General features: G+C 41.0%; 1 protein-coding gene across 1 annotated transcript in view; it reads right to left on the bottom strand.

The window, feature by feature from the left end:
* Positions 1–22,789, bottom strand: part of NOX3 (NADPH oxidase 3) — a 40,994-nt gene that overhangs the window by 2,531 nt on the left and 15,674 nt on the right. Inside the window, exons 7-11 of the mRNA XM_054821406.1 lie at positions 20,083–20,212; positions 16,862–16,954; positions 15,463–15,716; positions 11,677–11,839; positions 4,399–4,545 (exon numbers count right to left, since the gene is read on the bottom strand). Of these exons, the coding sequence (XP_054677381.1) occupies positions 4,399–4,545; positions 11,677–11,839; positions 15,463–15,716; positions 16,862–16,954; positions 20,083–20,212 (787 nt within the window). The remainder of the gene's footprint in view (positions 1–4,398; positions 4,546–11,676; positions 11,840–15,462; positions 15,717–16,861; positions 16,955–20,082; positions 20,213–22,789) is intronic.

The following is a 22,789-nucleotide window of genomic DNA, read 5'->3' as shown; positions in this document are numbered from 1 at the left end:
AAGGCAGAAGTATTAATGAGGGAAAGGAATCTGTGTAATTGTCAAATGGAAGGAGGAGAGGAGAGGAGAGGAGAGGAGAGGAGAGGAGAGGAGAGGAGAGGAGAGGAGAGGAGTACTCAAGAGTTCACAAAATGACTAGAAGTATAAAAAGCACTTCCAAAAGTGCCCAAGACCTCAGAGTTCACCTTCTTGAGATGAAATGTTTGAAATGAGGTGGGATTAAATACCTGTCCTTACTGGCCTGGGCCTGAGTGCCTCAGTCCTTTCACAGGCAGGTCTTAGATTCCTAAACCTCTTCTCAGTCTTTCAATTGCACCCTACAGTTCCTTCATTGCAGATCCTGAAGTGACAGTCACCATTATAAAGTCCAAGCTGGAGTTTAGAAAAGGGAACAAAATGTACTATAACAGAGTTTCACAATAAATTTTAGCAATTACATGCACCTTAACTAAGTCCAGAGAATTCTGCTGCTGAATGGAAAAGACAGTGCATGTAAGAGCTCGGCAGGGGTAAAACCGTGAGTGATTTGACTCTTCTCAGATCCTCAGGGCAGTGAGGAGGGTGCACAGCAAGCTCACTACCCTGGACTTGAGGAGAGCAGACTTTGGCCTCTGCAGGGACCTGCTAGGTAGAGAACCAAAGGATAAAGCCCTGGAGAGAAGAGGGGCCCAAGAAAGCTGGTTGGTATTCAAGGGTCACCTCCTCCAAGCTCAGAAGCGACACATCCCAACAAAGAGGAAGTCAGGCAAAAATGCCAGGAGGCCTGCATGGATGAACAAGGAGCTTCTGGACAAACTCAAGCACAAAAAGGAAGCCTGCAGATGGTGGAAGCAAGGACAGGTAGCCTGGGAGTAATACAGAGAAATTGTCTGAGCAGCCAGGGATCAGGCTAGGAAAGCCAAAGCCCTGATAGAATTAAATTTGGCCAGGAACATCAAGGACAACAAGAAAAGCTTCTATAGGTATGTCGGTGATAAAAGGTATTGTCAACGACATGGACAGTGGATCGAGTGCACCCTGAGCAAATTTGCTGATGACACCAAGCTGCGTGGTGCAGTTGATACTCTGGAGGGAAGGGATGCCATCCAGAGGGACCTTGACAGGCTTGACAGGCAGGACCGTGCGAACCGTATGAAGTTCAACAAGACCAAGTGCAAGGTCCTGCACCTGGGTCAGGGCAATCCCAAGCACAACTACAGGCTGGGCGAGGAATGGATTGAAAGCAGCCCTGAGGAGAAGGACTTGGGGGTACTGATTGATGAGAAGCCCAACATGAGCCGGCAGTGTGCGCTTGCAGCCCAGAAAGCCAACCGTGTCCTGGGCTGCATCAAAAGAGGTGTGACCAGCAGGTCGAGGGAGGTGATTCTACTCTGCTGTCATGAGATGCCACCTGGAGTACTGCGTCCAGCTCTGGGGTCTCCAGTACAAGAAAGACATGGAGCTGCTGGAGCGAGTCCAGAGGAGGGCCACAAAGATGATCAGAGGGCTGGAGCACCTCTCCTATGAGGACAGGCTGAGAGAGCTGGGGTTGTTCAGCCTGGAGAAGAGAAGGCTCCAGGGAGATCTAATTGCGGCTTACCAGTACCTGAAGGGGCCTACAGGAAAGCTGGAGAGGGACTGTTTATCAGGGAGTGTAGTGATAGCACAAGGGGTGATGGCCTTAAGCTGAAAGAGAGTAGATTTAGATTAGATGCTAGGAAGAAATTCTTCACTGTGAGAGTGATGAGGCACTCAACCCAGAGAGGTTGTGGATGCCCCATCCCTGGAAGTGTTCAAGACCAGGCTGGATGGGGCTTTGGGCAACGTGGTCTAGTGGAGGGTGTCCCTGCCCATGGCAGGGGGGTTGGAACTAGATGATCTTTAAGGTCCCTTCCAACCCAAACCATTCTATGATTCTATGATTCTCCTCAGGTGGAGGCAGGTGCAGAAAGTGGATCAGCTCAGGTGAAGCTGCACAGCTCTGAGTGCCAAGAAAACAAATCCTGATTTTCATGGGCATGTACTGTCTCACAGCTCCTATGCTACACCCATTACCATGCTATCTGAGTACTTCCCAGGTGCATTTAAAAACAAAACCACCCTCTCTCCTAATTGTGCTGCTGTTGTGTAGGAGTAATACACTTGTTTTCACTACAGACTAGCATCGTTACTATCACTGTCAAGAAATTACCAGAGGAAAGCTAAGTTAAAAAATGGGCTTTGCATTTAGTTCAGGCCCTAGCATGAATTAGACATCATTATCATCTCTTGCAGAATCGGTTGCTGAAATTTAGATCCATTTCCCGGGAATATTGTATATTCCTCGTGCTAATGAGTCTTCCGTGTTGCTTAACAACTCAATTATTCTGGTCAAGCACAGTTGTCACAAGAGGTCATGTTTCTAAAAGATTCTTCTTCTTAGTTAGGGCCAATGTCATGGAGGACTTGGAAAAGTCTAAGAAAGAACTTAAAGTGTTTGGTGGGAGTGGGAAGTGGGGAACTGCAGGATTTTTTAATTCATTACAACAAAATTGTGCCACTGAGCAGATGGACTATTTCTGTTCACATTAAGTGGAACTTTTCCAGGATTGTTAGTGTTAGCCCTTGGTATAGCTCACAGCATTAAAGTTGCCTAGGAGTCTCGGGGTCATTGCAAGGAGCAATAGGCTGAAATGTGATTTCTTGTCCAAGCAGAGGCAGACATGTGCCATATCTGTTTGACTATCTGATGCCAACATGAATCTACAAAGAGCTCAAAGCATTGCACAAATGTTATGTCTGAGGAGTAAACACCTGCCAGTAGTGAAGGATGCACTAGAAGTTGTAAATTGCCCATCCTGCTTGGGTTCAACTTCACCTGACTACTGGTCATCTATATGGTGAGACAGGGAGAGAATGGGGAGAATATTGGTTTTGTTGTTTGCTAAGGGATAAGTAAAGTAAAGCATCTTCCAAATATTACTGGTGCTGAAGCTCAAATCTTGAGGAGCGATGAACTGGAATTTACTAAAGATGAGTAAAACCTGTAAGATAAGGTAGCTTTGTGGATGTCTGAAGAAGGAGGAGCTGTTACCCAGCACAGCTCCCTGGGCTTGGTCAGAGTAGGAGAAGCAGCCACTGAAAAGCAATCCTCTTCCCCCACAGCTCTTTAGAGGTGGGATGCTGGGGAGCTCCAGGAGCAAGAGCAGTACCAGTGTAGGCAGGAAGGCAGCACAGCTTCAGGGGTGCTCCTCTGTCACCTATCCAGCAGCACAGGATAATGAGGCCGTGCTGACAGGAGGCTGGACCACGGCGTTTGAAAAGAAGAAGGAGGCACTTCAGAAAACGCAGGGCACATGAGTGAAGAGTCAGACATCCCAGCAAGAAGAGTTGTCTCCCTACCTGACTTCTGGCCTAATGTTTGCCCAAGAGGGACGTGGGATGATGACAGTTGAGAGATGAGGACAACTTTGTGTTTTGTTAGGTTCCTCAATAGCTTCTTTCAAAACAGGTTTTAGGTAATACCCTGTGATATTGCTAATGCACAGTGGTAGTTTCTATGACTGCCATATACTTCACGGTGGGAGTAGATTTTTCTGAATAAAGCTTTATGCACATACCTCATTACTTGACAGAAGCCCTAAGGAAAGCAGAAAGAAACAATGGTTTTTTTGTGGCAGCAGAGGCAGGAAGGGAAAAGCTCTATGAAATCTATTTTTTAATCTCTACTAGACAGTCCTTCATTCAACAGAGACAGCAGGAAATAAAACAGTAGAGCAAAGACTTTCCTGTGAGAGCTGTTCTGGCAGGTGCCTAACTGATTAAATTGTCATATGAGTGATCCATTAAAAATAAGAGGGAGAGAAAATAAACTCATGTGGGGCTAGGTAAAGACTTAAGAAGTTGAATAAAAATAGACCCAGTCTAAGGATTAAGTGCCTCAAGTTGGGATTATCCAATGAAATTGTAAGATGGCAAATTTGAAGTAGAGAAAATATATTTTCGAACAACATGAAATAGTCTGTAGAGTTTGTTGCCAAAATGTTCTAAGCACAGCAGGGTTCAAAATTGTACTGAACAGCAAAAAATATACTAAATAATAAGAGTAAAAAACCTCAACACTTCTACAACCCTCCGTTTCAAAGACATGGACAAAATGTCCCTTTACAAGCTCCTGAAAGGGTCTCTGCACTTTCTGCAAAACACCTGGCAATCAGCACTGCCCAAGCCAAGACAGAAGACTGGAAGGATCACTGGCTCGATTTCTTCATTCCTGTTTTCCTAAATGTGAGATGGAAACAGACGGCTTGGTGTCTTTATATTTACAGTTCTTTGTCTCTCTGCTTCATCCATCATTTATTCAGCTGTTCCTGTTCCATATGTTACCATACTGGAAAAGCAAGGTACATTAACTCAAACTCGTAAGAGTTTCATTATTACCTGATTTTCATCCCAGCTAGTAAGAAATATATGATAACTTAGAAAACCATTTTTCCCTTTTTCAGCCATTTTTGTTTCCAAATGGAACAGAAGATCAGCAAACCACTCAAATGCTGATGGGTCTCGACAAATCCAGTAAAAATAAACCTGTCAGATAAAAGTAAAGAGATTTAACAAGAAGCAAACTTACTGTAAAACTTCCTAATGATTGGCTCAACTCATTAACCACATAGTGTGTAACTCTTTTCCACTGTAAATTTAAACATAATTACATATCATTTTGATGATGGAGTTTCTATCTTTTAAAAATTTCATTTTCTTCTTAAACATTGAGTGAATATATTAATGTGCAGGTGAAGATAGGCAATGTACAAGTTCCCCATCTCCCCCTGCCAGTGCATCTCAACTTTGACTAACCTAACACAACACCTAACCCTGCATTTCTTGCAAATAACATGATTATTATTTGAATTTTTTTATTTATTTTCAGTTATGTTCAAAATGGAATTTCAGTTTCATTCAGCACTGAAGCAAGGAATTCCTGTTTCTCAAGATCTTATGCCATAGGTTAACAGTTGATGTGGTCAAAAGATACAGTTATGTTCTTCAAGTCAGATACAGGCCACAGAACACTCCTACTTCTTTTATAATGTATTTTTTGTTTAAATTGGAGCATATAATTTCTAGATAAACTGTAATTTTAAAGTTGCCAAAGGGGTAAAATGAACCACTATCCCATGACTGGTTTTCTATTGGTTGAAAACCTCCTCCCAGTGAAAAACTTACAGTTTCTCATCCAGATTGCTCCAGCTTCATCTCCCATATGGTGGATCTTGGTTTAGTTGTCTATTGGATTGGAGACACTGTTATTAAAGTGTTGGGTTTTTTCTCCCAGGTAGAAATAAGAGGCTGGGATCAAGTCATCCTATAATCCTCTCTATGGTAAACCAAAAATTCCTGGGATCTGTCACTGAGAGGCTAATTCTCCATCTTTTAATCATTCCTATGGCTTATTTCTGTCTGTTCCTCCTCTACTGCAGTCAGTCACAAACAGAGCAGAGACTTTGTTTAAAAAAAAAAACAAACAAAAAAACCAAAAAACCCCCACTATTTTATTAGGATCATGGCATAGGGTAATGCTTGCATAGGGAATAAAATCTTCCAAACAAGATGGTTAGTCACTGTCCATATGATGATGATAACTTCTATTTCAAGAGTCCTTGCTGTGGCATCTTCAGCTGGATCAGGTGGGATTCCCCAAACTTCTTTTTCTGCTCAGTTCTTATAGCCAGCTGGCCCAGGTCACCATTGTGACCACTCCAGCATGTGCATGGTCTGTAGTGACCTATTGTGATCTATGTCTTAACTAAATGCAAAGCGTCATCTAACTAATTAACTGACTATAAAAGACTGTCCTGTGTGACCACTTCTGCAAGAACAGTTTCTGCTGACCATTTGCAAATGTCTTATCTATGTACAAGTTAATGAATTTTGCAGGAGGAACTGCCTGGGCAGTCTCGGGACGGGTGAGTTTCCCTTCCCAGGATCTTAATCAACACACCGAGACACACAGTTGGCCTAGGCAGAGCAGGAGCTGCCTTAGGAAGTCTTCAGGACAGCTGTAAATTCCCACCTGGACACCTCCTCCACCAATGTTGTGCTGCGAAGGGGGTTGGGAGTACAGCCCATCCCCTGGTTGCAGCTCAGTCCCTCGTCTCAAGCCTGTCCAGCTGTGTAGATGACTAGACTGGGAGTTCCTGCACCACCCAGGGGATGAATGTCTGACGTTCCCTGGGTGTCTGCCCAGGCACTACCGTGATGCCCGGCAGAAACACAATTATCAGAAAAATCTGACTGCAATTCTTATAACTCGAGTTCTGTAGCCCTTGCCACACAATCCATCATTATCTTTGAACAGAGGGCGCCAGACCTCAAATAGGCCTCTGTGGGCAATGTAATTTTGAATGTAATTATTTTTATAGTGCCTCCAAAGAAATAATTTACAAAGATGGAGGAAGCCTAAAAATATACAATTTCAGATGAAGAAGGAACGGCATGGAGGACAATGCATAAACTTATAACAAAGAGATAGTTGGAACATGTTTTATTGTGACTGTGATTTTTATTTTATTGCAAAATCCCTTCATTTCCTCCAACCCATCTGTCTTTGTGCTCATCAGCCCCTCTGTCTTTTATTATACCTCAACATCAAAGGTAATATAGATGGTCTGTCCCCAAGGCAATCATTGTGGGAGCTCTGATGATTTGGAAATTGTAGCCCTTTTCCATAGGATCAATGAGATAAAGATACATATTGGACACTTCTGAAGTGAAAAATCAGAGAAGAAACCAGAAAAGCTATAAAGACATTTCCCAAAGATTTAATATACTAGGTTGTGGGACTTCTGGTAAGGTGGTGGGAGAAAAATGTGGTAACACCATGCTTCACTGGAGATTTGGTGGAAGAGAGTAACAGTAATTTGAGATGTTTCCTAGATCTGAATGTACTGTAAGGGACCATCTGTGGTTTCTGTAAGAAATATAAATGAAGTATGATCCCAGGAAACAGAGATAAGGCATTCAGAGTTAAGTAGGGTATTTTTACAGCCTAGGAATAGGGCTGTCTGCAGAACTTTAGTACCACCCATCTTGGCTGTTTGCTTTTGCCCCTTCTGTTTCAATGTTTTGCCTTAAATATAACCTCATTGCTTTACAGGGGGGTTGCTGCAGATTTGCACTGGCCTAGGTTATGAGGGAAAAGTAAGACCACTGACTTTATAGCATTTAATTTTTGTGACCAACAGCAGCATTATTTTAGATTACCAAAACTAGATAAGATTTATAGCCTTAACCTTTATGTAGGTTTTTTGTGCCTGAATCCTGAAGTCCCCACTTGTTCTACATGCTCAGCACCTCAAAGATCAGGCCACTGAGTGCTGTCAGTCTGTATCACGCCATGGCTGTTGATTTGTAGTGAGAAATTTCTTCACCCAGCCTCTACTTGATTATCTTATTTCTCAAGTCTTTTCAGTAGTTCATGTTATGGAAATGTATATCTAGTACACCTATGTGGAGAGGAGGCACGTGCTTCTAAATGAACGATGAATTTGTGCATGGGGCAGCAACTGGGAGCATGTGGGCAGGACAGGGAACCAAGCGCATTTGGGGAAGGAGGAAGAAAAGCTAGCCGATGAGTTGAGACGATGTGGTCTTGGAAATGGGGGACTGGTTTCCAGAATATCAGGCTATGGAGCTTGAAGGAGTGCTTTTAGCTGGTTGCAGAACTAGCTGTCACAGAGGCAGCGAGTCCAACCGAATTGGGTGAAGCCACCTCTGGCACAGTCCTCTCGAGAAAGGATGTAGCTTTCTGAAGCTGCAGAAATTTCTTAAACTCATCCCTGGTGTGGTTCCACTGAAGTGGTACCCATTGCACTGCCTCTAATTTTTACATGTTAGAGGTGGAGAGCATTTGGTAATGAAGACAGACTGTCATTATAAGAAGTATTTTTTGCTATGATTATAAGAAAAGAGGTAGTGAAGAAGGATGGCCTATGGGTAAAAGGTCTCCTTTTCCCTTAGATCAAAGAGGACTTCTAGTATAATATGTTTAAATAAATGGTGTTTACAAAGAAGTCTTCCTTTCTTTACACTGACTGCCCATATCATAACACAACATATTACATGTATAATTAAAATAAAATAAATGCACAAAAAATTAATCCTTATTAAAACTGTAGAATAAAGCCAGCATCAGTACATTTCTATAATTAAACAATTATTCTGAATCCTTTTTTTTTTCTTGTAAGCCTCATACTATTAACTGACTGCAATTATTTAGGACCCTTAAAAATCTGTTACAGATTTATGTTTCATTAGTCTCCACCCACCCTACCCCTGTCGACTACATTCATCAGCTTGATGGCTTGCCCAAGTAAACTGTCTTAAATTTTCCAAGTGCTCTTTTTGCAAATTGAGTTAGATGCAGTATTGCTATTAATCAGATCTGTAATGCAGGGGTTTGAGTAGTCGCTTAGTTCTGTAATACTCTGCTCCCTTGCAATGCATGCATATTTATCATTCACTTTCCCACATCCTGAATTTTGTACGACAGGAGCAAGAGCTCCGATACCACTTTCCTGTAAGGTGAAAGAACGTATTTTGTAAATCAGCTTCCATCATGCAGAAAGTCATTAATAATTATCTATTGATGACCATCCGTCTGTTTCTCCCTGCTCCCTGAAGAGAGAGGTGGAGCTGCAGCTCTGGGCAAAGCCAGCTTTTCACCAAAGGTGATGAAGCGGGGGATGCCCAGGGAGGCATCTTCATCCCTGACTCTTGCTGCTCCCTCTTAGACATGCGTGACTAGTCCCTGCAAAACCCTCATGCAGAGAACTGGGGTTTGGCAGCCTGCACGAGGCACCGACTTACAGCTAGGGCGGCAGCAAGCAGCCTTTCGTATAAACGCAGGGCAAGGCTTGAATTCATACCCCTAATTTTGAAGCAAGAAGCCTAAACTGTTCTCAAACACAGCTCAGAAAGACGGTGACATTTGACAGCAAAAAGAGCCCAGTGTTTTTAGGTCTTTGGGAGAAGATATTTTGCAGAGAAGGCTGTGAGCTGGGGTAGAGCTTGAAGGAGAAGGTTATCTCAGGCAGGGACGGTCAGTCTTAAAGCAAATGGAAGAGGGTGTTTTTGTTTTCCACACTGTATGTAGCTGAACTTACTGCTACGACTTGCTGTGGCTGTCAAAGGTCTACATGGCTTCGAAAAGCAATTAGACAAATCAATGGAAAAAAAATCTACTAAGGGATATTAAACAGAGAGATGCAGCTCTTGTGTCAAGACATTACTGAACTGCAAGTTGCCCAAAGGCAAGAAGGTGTCCACTAAAGACATATTGCCATATGATTTTCTGGTCTGTATACTTTTCCCTCGGCATTCATGAACAGTCGCTGTTGGAGACAGGATATTGGGCAATATGGACCCTTGGTGACACTCAGTAGGACCTTTCTTATGTCCTTAAGTAGGGTAAAAGAGAAAGTGGATGTTTGCTAATATTATCATCTGATGGATCAGTACAATTTTATTAATTTTAGCAGCAATTGATCTGAAAAATGAGACCACTAATGTGAAAAAAAGATCATTTTATGCATAACTAAAGCCAGTAGAAACTTTCTAGCCATGACTAGTGGTAGCGCCCTTCCTCATTGCAAAAAAAAATGATAGGGAAATGAAGGCTCTGAGGCTATTTAATTGTGAAGAATCAATTAGATAAATGTGTACTCCTTTTGATTTGCTGGGTTTTTTAAATTATACAGCTGCAGACATTATGGAAGCTATGAGTATTTATATCTCAACCGTATGTGGGCAACACTAAGAAATATTAGTTCAATAAGCGTAATGATAGCTGTACTCAAATCAAAACGAAGTTGTTAAAAAAAGAAAAACCTCTTATTTATTTCCTTAATAGACATTTCTATGGTACTCATCATGGCAGAAAGAGAGTGCTGAATACTTTGAGGAAGATTAAATTATTTGTAATTATACCACAAGTGGAAGCTTTTAACCAATGGAAAAAAATGTGGAGCTACCCTGAGATTAATCGTTCTCACTAAGATGACTGCTAAATTTTTTAAGCAATGCTGTGAACTTCCCCAGCAGCTTTCAGCCAGGCTTTCAAAATATTTTACAAACACCAATGAAGTTTAGCCTCATAACACCTGTGAAAAATAAGCATCACTATTCCCACTGCACCAGTAAGGAAGCCAAAATATAGAGAAAGAACATATAGAAATCATGATACTTTTGTATTTCACAGGAATTCACAAAAATTGAACTCTATAGCAGAAAACCATGGCAGAAGGCAGGCACACTCACCCAAGATTCAACCTAAGCTATGGATGAACACCCTGAGGTATACTCTACTCTACTCTACTCTACTCTACTCTACTCTACTCACTGCATAGTTAAATTCTGTTCTTTTCCCCTTAATATAATAACAGCAATGACAATAATAACAATTTTACTTGTATACCTCTAGAAAATATATAGTGTATATATATAATGTGTATATACATATGTAGCTCTCCTTCCAGTGGAAAGGATCATTTTGGAGTGTTTGCAAATACACTTCTTTTCACATCTAGCATATATTTTCATTTTTATTTCCCTCCCTTCTCAGTGCTTTTTCTGCCTCAAAGATCCCTCCTGGCAATTTGAACCTGTCCTCAACTCCTCAGTTACTAAAATCCCAGATGCTTTTTCAGTGGCAGCTTGTCATTAAGATGCCAGTTTTAACACTCTTTCATTTAAAAAGATCAGCCCCTTGGTCCTGCAGTCAGCTCCGTATGTACTGACCCTCTCAGAGATCTGTCCGTTCCAATGCAATTTCAACATCTGTCCTTAAATGTGAAATGTTGAACAGTTCCTGATTCAACTTTTACTTTGGAAAATACCACTTGCCATGATGGACAGGGAAGAGAATGTTTAATGCTGATTTTTTTTTCTCCGTTACCTTCTTATCCCTCACCCTACTTCACCCATTATCTCTTCCTCACCTGTCCTCCCCCAGTGCTGCCTCACGTATCCTTAGCAGAAGATGTATAACAGGTTAGAGTATGTTAACTTAATTGGTGCCATCCATGCCTTACAGACCCCAATATATTTTTTCAACAAAATAATTAAAGTGGTTTGAGGCAGTAATATGCATCTTGATATATGCATCTCAACCAGAGCTTAAGTGCCTTTTTTATTCCTTCTATGCTGGCTAATATCCTGATTTTGCAAGGTGAGAAAAGCAGCTAATGGTTGCTGAATGCAGCATTCTGGACCAGGACAAGCAGCCAAAGGGCCCTCATGAAACGTGCAGCTGGACAAGGAGCAAGTGCTGTCCTTCACTTCTGTCTGAGATGACCTTGCAATTTTTTTTTTATTTTTTTTTTTTTATAGGAACGAGGACAAATGTCTCTTCTAGCTCTCTAACTATCTGTCTAGGTATGAAACACATTCCATATTTATCTGCAGTTGCTATTGAAAATTTGATTCTTCAGCTTTTACTAAAACCACTGTGGCTAGGGATACCTTCTTCCTCTGGAAATAACAGTGAATTTGAGACTCTACCCCAACAACAGCTCCTGAGGCGGCCGCAGAGCCAGTAACTGCTTCTGAGAGGGAGTTAAAGCTCTCAAGTGAGTCTCTAGCTCTGAATTGTCTCTCTAACCTGGCAAAATAAGCTCATTTGTGGGCCTTCTTGACGGAGCGATAAACTTTCCCACCTACCTTCTGCAGCACCAGTACTGTGTCAGGGTTGCAGCATTTGTACCAAATGGATTTTAAAATAGAGGCAAACGGCGTGACTCCGATTCCTGCTGCAATGCACACGCTCACTCGGTAGCGAAAGACGCCTGTGGTTGCAGATCCGTATGGTCCATCCACGGCCACTCTACAGCAACGAGACAAGGGTCAGCAACATATAAAATGACAGAAAGGTTAAAATTTGTTGGGCTACATATTTTCAAAACTGAACTTCTGCTAAGGTAAAAAAGAAAAGACACGTCTAAGCTGGCACACAAATTACTCGTACTAACACATTTAATTTTCAGTGGGTGCCATTTAATAGCAAAGCAACTGTTTTTTCTGAAATGAGAGAACAAGAGCACCCATGTGGGTTTGGGGCCTGGCCATCTATTTAAGCATGCAATTGCAATTTTCTGGCTTTCTGAAATGTGATTAGTCATATAATTGCATGTCCAAATTTAGCTGCAGAATTTGCATATTTAATCATGAATTACTGAAAAGCATCCTGGTTTAGAGCTTTATTTTCTATATTGTAGATATCAAAGTAAAGAGGAACAGATTATATTAATTATTTTGAAAAATTCTCTATATGTGTTAAAGTAATAAAAGAGAAAGCAGGAAAGAGGCCATCATATGCAAGGAAACTACTATTTTCTCAGCTCTTTCTGAAAAACCAATATTTCAGAAATACATTTTTGGCAATAATACTGTACTTAGTATCTGACATAAAGTCCAAATGTGTAACGAGAAACACTTGTTTATGTTAGTACCTCCTATAATCAATGTTGCTGCTGCTAAGGCACTCATTTTGGTCAAAATTAGAGATGAAAAAGATTATTAAATAATCAGATTCATTCCTTTAGCAACATGGAATGTAAATACACACAGTACTTTGGAGTCCAGTCTGTCTTTAAATAACCTAAGTGCTCTGGAAGATGGTTTCACTATCACCCAGTCCTTAGGAAAAACAAGTTTTTTCCTTCTTTCAGATTTTCTGTTGTTTTGTGCTCTTTATTGCATGAATCATCTTTAAAATTCAGCTGAAATACTACATGCAAATATGCAGACATAAGAAGAATTAAATGTTTTAACAGGAAAAGGGGGATCACCAAGCGGTGGCACACATAAATACAGGGATACAACATATCTGAAACCCTATTGTTGCTTTCTTAAAGTATACCTGAAGTCCTAGCAAACATTTTCCTTTTCATTTGTACTTGTCACATGGTTAATTTTTATTTCAACACTGCAAATGCTCTGCAAGTGTGGTAGCAAATTAAACAGCTACTCAGGGATAACATTTGGGAACCTGGCCTCAGATATAAATAAAAAAACTTTTTTTTTTTTTTTAGTATGTTGTATTATTCATATTAGTACCCAGCCTGTACTTTTTGAGCACTCAAAACTTCCTATAAAATACAGTTAATTTAGGGTATATATGTAAAGTGCCTAAGAACTGCTTTCAGGTAAGCTTTCTATGTAGTTCAATGTGGTCTTGGGAGCAATTCTCATTATTGTTAGTAGATTGAGAAAAAAATTATCTGGAAGGAATTTCAAGAGATTCTTTAATCTGTCTCTGTGCTATAAGACAGGATCAATTATTTCTGAATCATTCCTTACAGACATTTATCTTGTCAGTCTGCTCCTAAATCCTTAGGTGACAGAGATCCCATCACTGGTTTCAATGTCTTGTTCAGCCATAGCTAGAGAACTCAACCAAATTCAAAAACTCAGAGAAATAGGGAGGAGAAAGCGGAGAAAGGGAATCTGAGCTATACAACCCATTCATTTGATCTAGAGAGGATGGAAAAAGGTAGGAAGAGAGTAAGCAAAGTGACAAAAAAATACTACATTTGCGTTTGCCAATGGATGAGTGGAAAATAGGACTATAGATGGTTTCTAGCTATGGGTTGGATTGTCCATACTCTTTGTGTCCATCTACACAACTTCATTAGAAAGAAGCATTATACTTGTGGGGAAGGCAGGGAAAGTATTTAGTTTTGGAAAAGTAACATTAGCAGATTCTTGTATTATTTTTAGAATTTAAACATTTGCTGATCAGCATGATTATGTAGTACTCCTGACAGGAAAAGAAGTTAGATTTTGGGACAATGTGCTAAAACAGCAATTAAGTGAGCCAAAATCCCAAAGAGGCATAATATGGAACTTGATTATTTTCACAGGAATAGTCTATTAAATGGTCTTATCTCTCAAATTGTCCAGAAATCACAACTGTCTTTGCTACATGTGTAAATGCATGTGCATTTTATTTTAGTCTTCCTTTATTAATTACGATATACCCATTTTATTTTTAGAACCTTACCTTATCATTCAGTTGCTACATGGCTTCTGTCTTATGCTCAGTTTCTGCTGTATATTATTTTTTAATATAGTCACCAATTCAGTGTTTATCTTTAGGTATTGAAACCTGTGAAAAAGACTTGTTTTTTGCTTTATTGCTAGCTTAAGTATTGAAATATTCTTTTTAATATATTGCAAGAAAGCAACTGAATGATGGCATTAGGCACCCTAACAAGATTAAAAAGAAGAGTCTTTATATATGACAGCACTGTTAATTTCAACTCTGCATTGTGGCCAGCAACGTTTGATAACATTTTTCTCTTTCTCATTCTTTACACTGGCTGTCAATCACTTTGGACCATTTTTACTCCATTTCTGCTGAAATGGCATACTTCTCATTCCAGTCGCCTTTAACAAAGGCACGACTTTCACTTCTAATTCTTATTAACTGATATAATGCAAAGACTGGACCAGACTTTCTTCTCTGCCCCCACCTTCTAGTATGCCTCTGTAGCTCAATGGTGTCTATAAGCTTTTTAGGACAAAGTTCTTTAGCATCTAAGTCGCATTAAACAGGTGCCTTTTGCTGTTCAGATTTACTATAACTCCCTCATATAAAGCAATTTTCCAGGGGGGAAAATTGTCCCTTTAGTCCCAGGCCCTTCACACTCCATCAGGATTGAAATGATCCTATGCTGGGCTCTTCCTCACTGAAAATCTCCGCTCTGCCTGCAAGGAGCTACCTGGTTTGAATCCATTACGTATAGCGCCAGATGCCTAGTTGGTCTAAGTCAGGATGGCCCCATTAACTTCAGCGGAGCGCTGCTGACTTGCAACAACAAAGCATCAACCTTTTGCTTGGATTAAGATGCCTCAGACACAGAATTTGAATGCCAATAACCTTTCTAAAGTGGAGCATGGTTTGTACACCGGAGATACAGCTGAGGGAGACTGCTGGAATGAAGTAAGGTTCAGGCAGAAGTTTCTGGGGGCCACAAAATATCTCAGTAACTGAAAGGGAAAAGCTAGAAATTTGGATGGCAGGTGATGGGTGCCATCAGAGCATAAGCATACAGGCACAAAGCTAGCAGATAGCTTCCAGTGTTGTTTTAATTCAGTTCTTAACCACCTATCTGTTGAAATTTATAGGTATAGATTTAGATGTTAGAGATGTTTTAGGTATAGATATAGATGTTAGAGATTTAGATGATAGTGACAGAGCTATAGCTATTGATATGGACTTTAAATCTTGGATTAGTCATCATGTCTTCTCAGTAGCTGTTGACCTAAGCTCATGACTCTGATTATTTGTGGGTTTTTTAGTGTAATGGCATACTTATGGATCCAGAACTACAATCTAATACTGTATCATAAAGAACACACACAAAATTTGTTAAAGTTAAAATGTTAACATTTATTTTAAAATGTAGAATTAACATTGTAAAATGTATTGTTTGTTATTCAAACCTTGGTAACAGCCACAATTCCTTGAAAGCTTTTTCCTCTGCTCCAAAGGCCTTGAAGAGGGCTGCAGTCCAATCCCCGACGACCCGTATGTGAACGCTGAAGAAGTCTTCCTCGGGAGCTGAGGTGAGGGTGAAAGGGTGCCACTCCAGCTGTGAGACAGATGGGCACTGTAGAAAGATATATTGGCCAGGTCCCATTTTAAAGCCACGTTTCTTCATGTGAAGTTCAAGGACTCCAGAGGAATGTGTCACTACCTAAACAATAGTAAAAGGACCTGTTTTATTTTTCTTCAGAAGAATAACTGTTTGTTTCCATTAGGCTACAGGTGACTTTGCATTCATTTCTACTTGAGTTCAACCACAAGTTAATGCAAATTGGGATGCACAGTAATTTTTAAATGTCTTGTAGATTATGGCTGAAGCTGCATGTTGCAGCGCTGCTGCTGCCCAACGGCTTGAGAATGAGGACAGCGTGTAGCATGGGGCAGCTTGCTTTGTGAGTGTAAGAGGCAGAGGAAAGGCTGTAACAATTCAACAATTTGTCAACTTTCTATCTTAGTATAGCCTGTGCACAAGTATTTCTTAATGGACTGGAATAACTTCCCAGTTTTACTCTCATGTAACACAATTAACATGTATGGGATTATTCTTGGTTTGGCAAGAAGAAAAAAGCCCAGTGAGCTCAATTCTAATATGCTTTTATTAAGAGGTAATCTCAGTTAAGCAGCCAGTTTTATGTGTTACATGTAGTATACTGTGATTCTTAGATCACAGCCACTCTGCGAAATCAGCAGCAAGACTTACGCGGCATGCTTTTCACCTACACCAGATAAGCTTGTTTCTGATTGCCGGCTTTATACGTGTGGACTCGGCTGCTTCAGTAGTGGCATTCCCCATCCATTCTGATGTGACTTAAACAGGCCCGTAGCACACAGAGACATTTACAACTGGGATAAATTGTTACAGTGGTATTAATGAAACTTTGACTAGTCATGCTAACTGATAATATAACCCTTAATCTCCTTGGAAGCCTCCAGATTTGAAAGTAAAAACCGTGTCCTACTGAAGTCGGGGGCATCTCTGGCATTTACTGCAGTGGAACATGGTTTCAGTGCATTAAAGAGAGAGACCCTCTGCGCAGATGTTTATGTTATGGTGGTGTAAAGTCTAGTACTTTGTTAATCAAGTTCGGTCCCATATGGAATATTCTTATGGACCTGCTATTGGAATAAATGCAAAACCCAAAATCAATACTTGGCTGAAACCATGGTAATGACAGAAGAGCTGCTGAAGCTACCAGTGAAAAATGAGGTCATAATATAGAGAAGTTATCTATAAAAGATAAAGAAAGTCATTGACATAACTTTTTTTTATGCAGACATGCAAGCTATGTTACATACCTTAGTAATGACCACCTCCTGTTGAAATCTCCAAAATCTAACAATTCTTTCACAGATGTACAGCACTATAGGACTTAAAACCCACTTCCAAGCCTGTAGAAAGTTATATATTAAAAAACAACATTTATTTTAATGTCAACAAAAATATTTTGCATTTCTGGTTTAAATCAGCAGGTAGCCTAAAAAGAAATTATTTGATTTATTTTTTGTGATTTTTGGTTCGCCTTTCTCAAGAGAGTATTTCTGTTGCTACTGTAGCAGTTCTGGCTTTCTTGTGGAACAGACATATGGGACTCCTTCACAGATGCACTCCAAAAGTGGTGCTAATATCTATCTGTATTCTGGCCAAGAAGACTCCTTTAAAGTCTTTTCCTACTAAAAGGCAAAAGGATTAATCTACTTAGGTGTTAGATATAGATGTCATTGGACCTGAATTCATATAGATGCATGCATTTGTACAATATTACCCATTGCCTTACTATTTTTTTGTTCTTCAAAGTCTAAAATATTTCAGAAGGGTCAGATAGGAGTAGCTCTTATTGTCAGCTGTGAGTTTTCTGATGCTGCATGAGAAAACATTAAGTCCCAAATATTCAATTAGAGGAATGGGATATATTTCCATTTAATCCATTAGTCGGGTCTGTATCAATAAATGTGCTTTTTTGATCTAGACTATGAAGCCGGTCATGCTTTAAGTATTGCAGACGATTGCTGTGCTTCTACTTGCTAATCGTATGTACTGATCACTATAACAATCAAAGATACTTGGCTATTCAAGTATACTGGCTGATAATTTCACTGAGTTGCACTGGTAGCTAAGATAATTAGATGTAATTGAATCTTATGATTAAAAAAAATTTCTATAGGAGATACAGTTTTATTTCCAGTTTTGTTAATTACACAGCTCATTCTAGCAAACTGAAGACTCCACAATCATGTGGCTTTTAAAATCTCAAAAGAGTAACTTTACTTGCTGAAACATTGACTTTGCTCCACAAGGTGGGTAACAGGGGTTATAAAGTATCTTTTATGAGAAGCAAGCCATAAAATTATGTGGCTTACTTAGAAAGTGCTAAGAGGATGGAGTGGCAATTTCCCAAGGTTAAGTCTTGAAAATTAAATTAAAAAAAATATGCATGATTTAATAATGGAAAGAAACCAGCATAAGCCAGAAGATTCTCGGTGAAAGCAGAAACTCAACACATCCGTTGTCCCTAAATACTACAGGTGTCTCTGCACAGTGGGTGATCTGACATGTCTTGAATATATTTGCATATATCAAGCCACAATAATGATGAGACCTGTTTTTCCTCCCTTCCATTTGTGCTACCTGTAAATAAAAGCACGTGACAGGAATGTTAAGGCTGCAGGCTACCCTGTGCGAGAGCTCAGCCGAGATCTCAAACGTGCCATCGCTCCAGTGCAACGGAGCATTCAATCCAAAATATCTTTCGGCTGGGTTGGGACAACAGGGCATCCACCTGGAGGGATGGGCTGCCAGGCAACACGGCTCCCGGCCGGCTAATCAGGGCATCGGTATTCTAGCCCAAGTGGCGTTTCCTCCCGTAATGAGAATGAACTGAGATGAGGCAGTGATGGCTCAGGAGAGACTGCGAGGATAAAAGTCCGGACGCCCTGGATGCAACAGAAGTGCTTCATCATCCTCAGTGGGAGCCAGACTGGGTTCCTACCTGCTAAAATACGGAGCAGGGGAGCAGGTGTGGCATGACTGAGAGAGGGGCTCCGCTGCGGCAGCCCCCCCGGGGAGCCGTGGCCAGCAGGGCGTGCACTCCAGTGCCTCCTCACGCAATCCCGGCTGGGCACAAGGCTGCTCCCGCCCTGCTCAGCCACGTCCGCATCCCGCCCCGCCAGCGCCGTGCGAGCCTCCCCATGGCTTTTTAGCCTCTGAATGAATTTGTGCTAACTGAGGTGTCTGGCAGGTATCGCACCATAGCACATTACCCATCCAGCAAAGCGCTGTTCTTATAGATGATCTATATGCCATATGGTATTATCACAATTCATTTAAAGTAATGTGACTTTGCAGGTATGGCCTTGGGTATGCAGGAAAGTGTGGCAAAATAGGTTTAACACGGAGAAGTGGAAGTTCTCTCCAGTTAGCTTTATGATAATGAATGTGAAGATGTGCTGTTGGAAGCAAGCTTGTGTCTGTATTCATGGTGCGTAGCCATGTATTGATTTTTATGGCGACATTGTAACTGAAATTTTTAGAGAGGCATTCATTTTCTCATTAATATGCAGGTTGGATAGTGGCTAACAATAGTTTAGTTTAAGAAAAATCTATGTCAGCCATTAAAAGAGCTACAAGACACTGAATGCTAATTTTTCTCCTTTAAGATTTCCTTTGGTATGTTTCCTCTTTTTGGAAGAAACAACAAAAACTTGCATATGAGCAAGCTAAATCTTGAGCTGTAAATGTTAAATGATTTTGTTTGGATGCTAGACATCTGACATACTGTACAAGTCTGCTACTTAATTACCCCCTGTGGACTTGCAATCTTGTTGCAGCAAAACCACCCTTCCGTGGGACATTTTTCCTGCCTTTCGCCTTTCCCTTTCATAATTCATTGTTTCAAATTCTCTCCTTTTTACCTAACTTAAGACATCAAGGCTGGACGATATGAAGCATGTGCCCCAAAGCAAGGACATAATTTTATCTCCAACTTATTCTCCTTTGGTATTTAGACTATCCGCATTACAGTATTATTAGTCAAAATAATAATATTAATTTGCATCCCTAACTTTTCTTTTCCATTGTATTTTCTGTATCTTTACGCTCATAAGGTTTTCACTTGGAGACTCTGTTTGTGCAATGAACACATCAAGGGTATTGGTGATACCAAATAATTAAAAATAAATGTACACAACAGATTTAAACAGAGTATAATTCTGAAATCCGTACCCTTCAAAGGGAGTGTTGCCTAACTAAAGGATCTTCCAGAAATAAAAGTTTTTATTAATAACACCAAAATTTTACACATCACTCTTCATCTGTACCTGTCTATACTGATTATATAGGAGGTCGGGATCAATATCTTAATGCACAGGGAGAGGTCATGGAACAGAAATGTGAAACTACTCTCTAAACATGACTCTAAGTGCCAGTCGCTAGCACACACTCCAGCCCTCTACTACCTAAGACATTTGGCCTCCCGTGGAAGGACATTAAGTTAAAAACAGAAGACAAACATCACTCTTACCACGGGTTTGTTGCCAGAAAACTGCGGCAAAGGGCACTGAGTGGCGTTCTCCCATTCCAAGTAGTGATCCTTGCAGTAAGTGGCGTTGTGAAGCAGCAGACTCTGAGGTGTCTGACCTCGGACAAGCTGACTTAAAACAAAAATGTTCATCTGTGATATGCTGCTTTGCAAGGTTGCCGTGCATCTGTAGGTTTTGCACTAGTAGTCGAATGCAGATTTGGAGATATCTGAAAGTTCAAGAACTGGCCATTTCAACCCTTTTCTGCTCTCTTGTTCAAATTACCCTTCCTTTAGCTTTAACGTGACTTTTTGACCAAATGCAAGAAATGTGTTATATATAGTATTGGTATACATGAGTGCAGCTAAAGTGTGGAGAGTCCTTGCAGAAAAAAAAATGTACATTTTGCTGTTTGTGGCAAAATTAGAATGATTTCCAAGTTCTTTGGAGCAGACACTTTGACCTCCTTTGTATATGAGCATCTGGTATTGTTTAGAAAAATAATAAAATTTAATGGTGACAGACCTTCTCTTTCCTTTGCTGCTTTCTAAATGCATTTTTTAAAGCTGCAAATAAAGTTGGAGGACTGTAATTAGATGTGTACTCTCTAAACATATTAAATTCTAGCTTCTTTACTTCAGAGAATGTTAATGATGTGAATTTTCCTAAACATACCAATCCTGACTGTTCAGTTTAAATGGGTTTCAGCTGGTGTTGATTATGGGTAGAGAAGGAAGATTTTTATGGGGAAACCCTGTTTGTTTCATATTGTTTCTCTGAATTTTCCCTTCCATACTTAGTTTGGCTCTACAAGGTTAGCTTGTCCTGCCCACTAGTCAAGGGACAAGGGACAAGGGACAAGGAGATAAGAAGTGCTGCCGCCTTCTACATGGCAGTGTCATCAGCTGCCCCCAGTTCAGACAGAAAGACAGGAAAGGAGGTAGGCTCCAGTGAGTTTTGTTCAGTCACCCTGGAAGGAGAAAAGATGGGAAGTGAACGAAACCTTGGGGTTTGACTCCTTTTCGTAAGTGGGGTAGTGGTAGGGATGTGCTGGGGCAGCAGGGATCGCGCTCCCAGCCTGGAGCAAGCAGCCCGCTCGCTGAATGCTATCGACAGGGCTGTTAAATAAGTGCCCCCTTTTCGGGGAAGTCTCTCGCTGGCTAGGTAGAGGGAGCTTGCAAAGCTGGAGGTTTAAAGGGTTCATTATAGTTGTTTGAAATTGGATTCTAAAAGATTTGCCAGAGAGAGAGGGGAAGGGGGCCATTTAATCAGGGCAGGATACAGTTTACAGCATTTGTTTGCAGCTGTGCCTCTGAAACTTGGGACTAATTAATTGGGCCAATTTCAGGAACACTCAAAGCCAAACTGAATGTGGCAGCTCTCAAATCGCAAGGAAAGAGGTGAGAAAAGTAACACACCACAAAACATTGTACCGGCCTGTTCCCTGTGGTGACGCCACGTACTCCGGGGAACAGGCAGACCCTCATGCTGCTGCGGGCGAGGAAGTTCCTCTGTGTCAAAGAGTAGTGGTCTGTAAGTACTTTAGTGGTGGGCAATACCATCTGAATGTTTTATGAAACGGACATAAGAAGTGTATTATGAAAACACCAAGTGACTCTGTCCTTAGATCTGAAAAGCTTTACAGCAGCTCGAGGCCATGCGTACGCTAGGCAGTCAGCAGGAAAAGACCTATGGAGCAAAGCAGTCTTTGCTGACGGCCTTGCACTGTGTGCGTTTGAAGATTACCTAGGGCTTAGGACTAGGTCTGGTTTGATCCTGTGAACGGATCACTTGTTAGTGCTCAGCACACAGAGCTGTGTTCCTCTCAGGGTAGTTTCATCTCAAAACACTGTGTTATGCAGCCCATGGTTGCGCCATGGTGTGAACCAAAACGTAGGAAGTGAGGAGGACAACAAGATTTGCATCAAAACTGCACTCCCCGTCTGAATTAAAATGTGAATGTAGAGGCACTGCTGCAGATTCACATTAACGCTATTGTAAAGAAATGAGAAAAGGGAATGGGGGGAAGAACACAAGGGAGAAGAAGCAGACGATGTCAGTAGAGCTGGAAACAGAAGATGGAAATGTTTTCAGAAGTAGGTGCCTTTTTGCTCTCACTCTGCATCACCAGGGGATTTATCAGCCCCTGAGCTTCCCAGGGAGGCTTCCCCAACCCTGCTGTCCCCCAGTGTGAGAAGCGGAGCCCTTACAACAGGGTGGATCTTCCTCTTGTACTGAGGAACAGGGAGACAATCCTGGCAGTTATCCCTCTCCATAAACACCACCTGACGGGGCTAGTCATAAACTTGAGCTGTTTGTTACTGCAGTCATTTAAACCTGGTTCACAGTATAGTGCCTATTTCTCTATGGTGAGGAAATTTGGGGTTCTTTTCCCACAGAGAAAGAAGGGCAAAATCACTTTACATTTATGGATGTAGAGTAGAATGGGCACAGGGATGTTCACCACCGGGTAGCTGACATGCTGAAAGCTTGTCAAGCTTTTACAAGCTCTCTCACAAAATGCCTTACAAGAGCTATGAGCATAAGGTCTATCCCTTAATAATTTGAATCCACAAAGGTCTGATTCCTAAACTGCAATGTCCCCATTTTTCAGGGATGACGGTTCATTTGGATTGATGCATTGTAAGGTGCAGGTTGTGAGATGGTATAAGAGTGTCTGAAAAAACTAAATCACACTTTTAGTCCTCT

Source organism: Grus americana, chromosome 3 (genome assembly GCF_028858705.1).
Source record: "Grus americana isolate bGruAme1 chromosome 3, bGruAme1.mat, whole genome shotgun sequence".
Classification (NCBI taxonomy): Eukaryota; Metazoa; Chordata; class Aves; order Gruiformes; family Gruidae; genus Grus; species Grus americana.
This window is presented reverse-complemented; position numbering and strand designations above follow the sequence as displayed.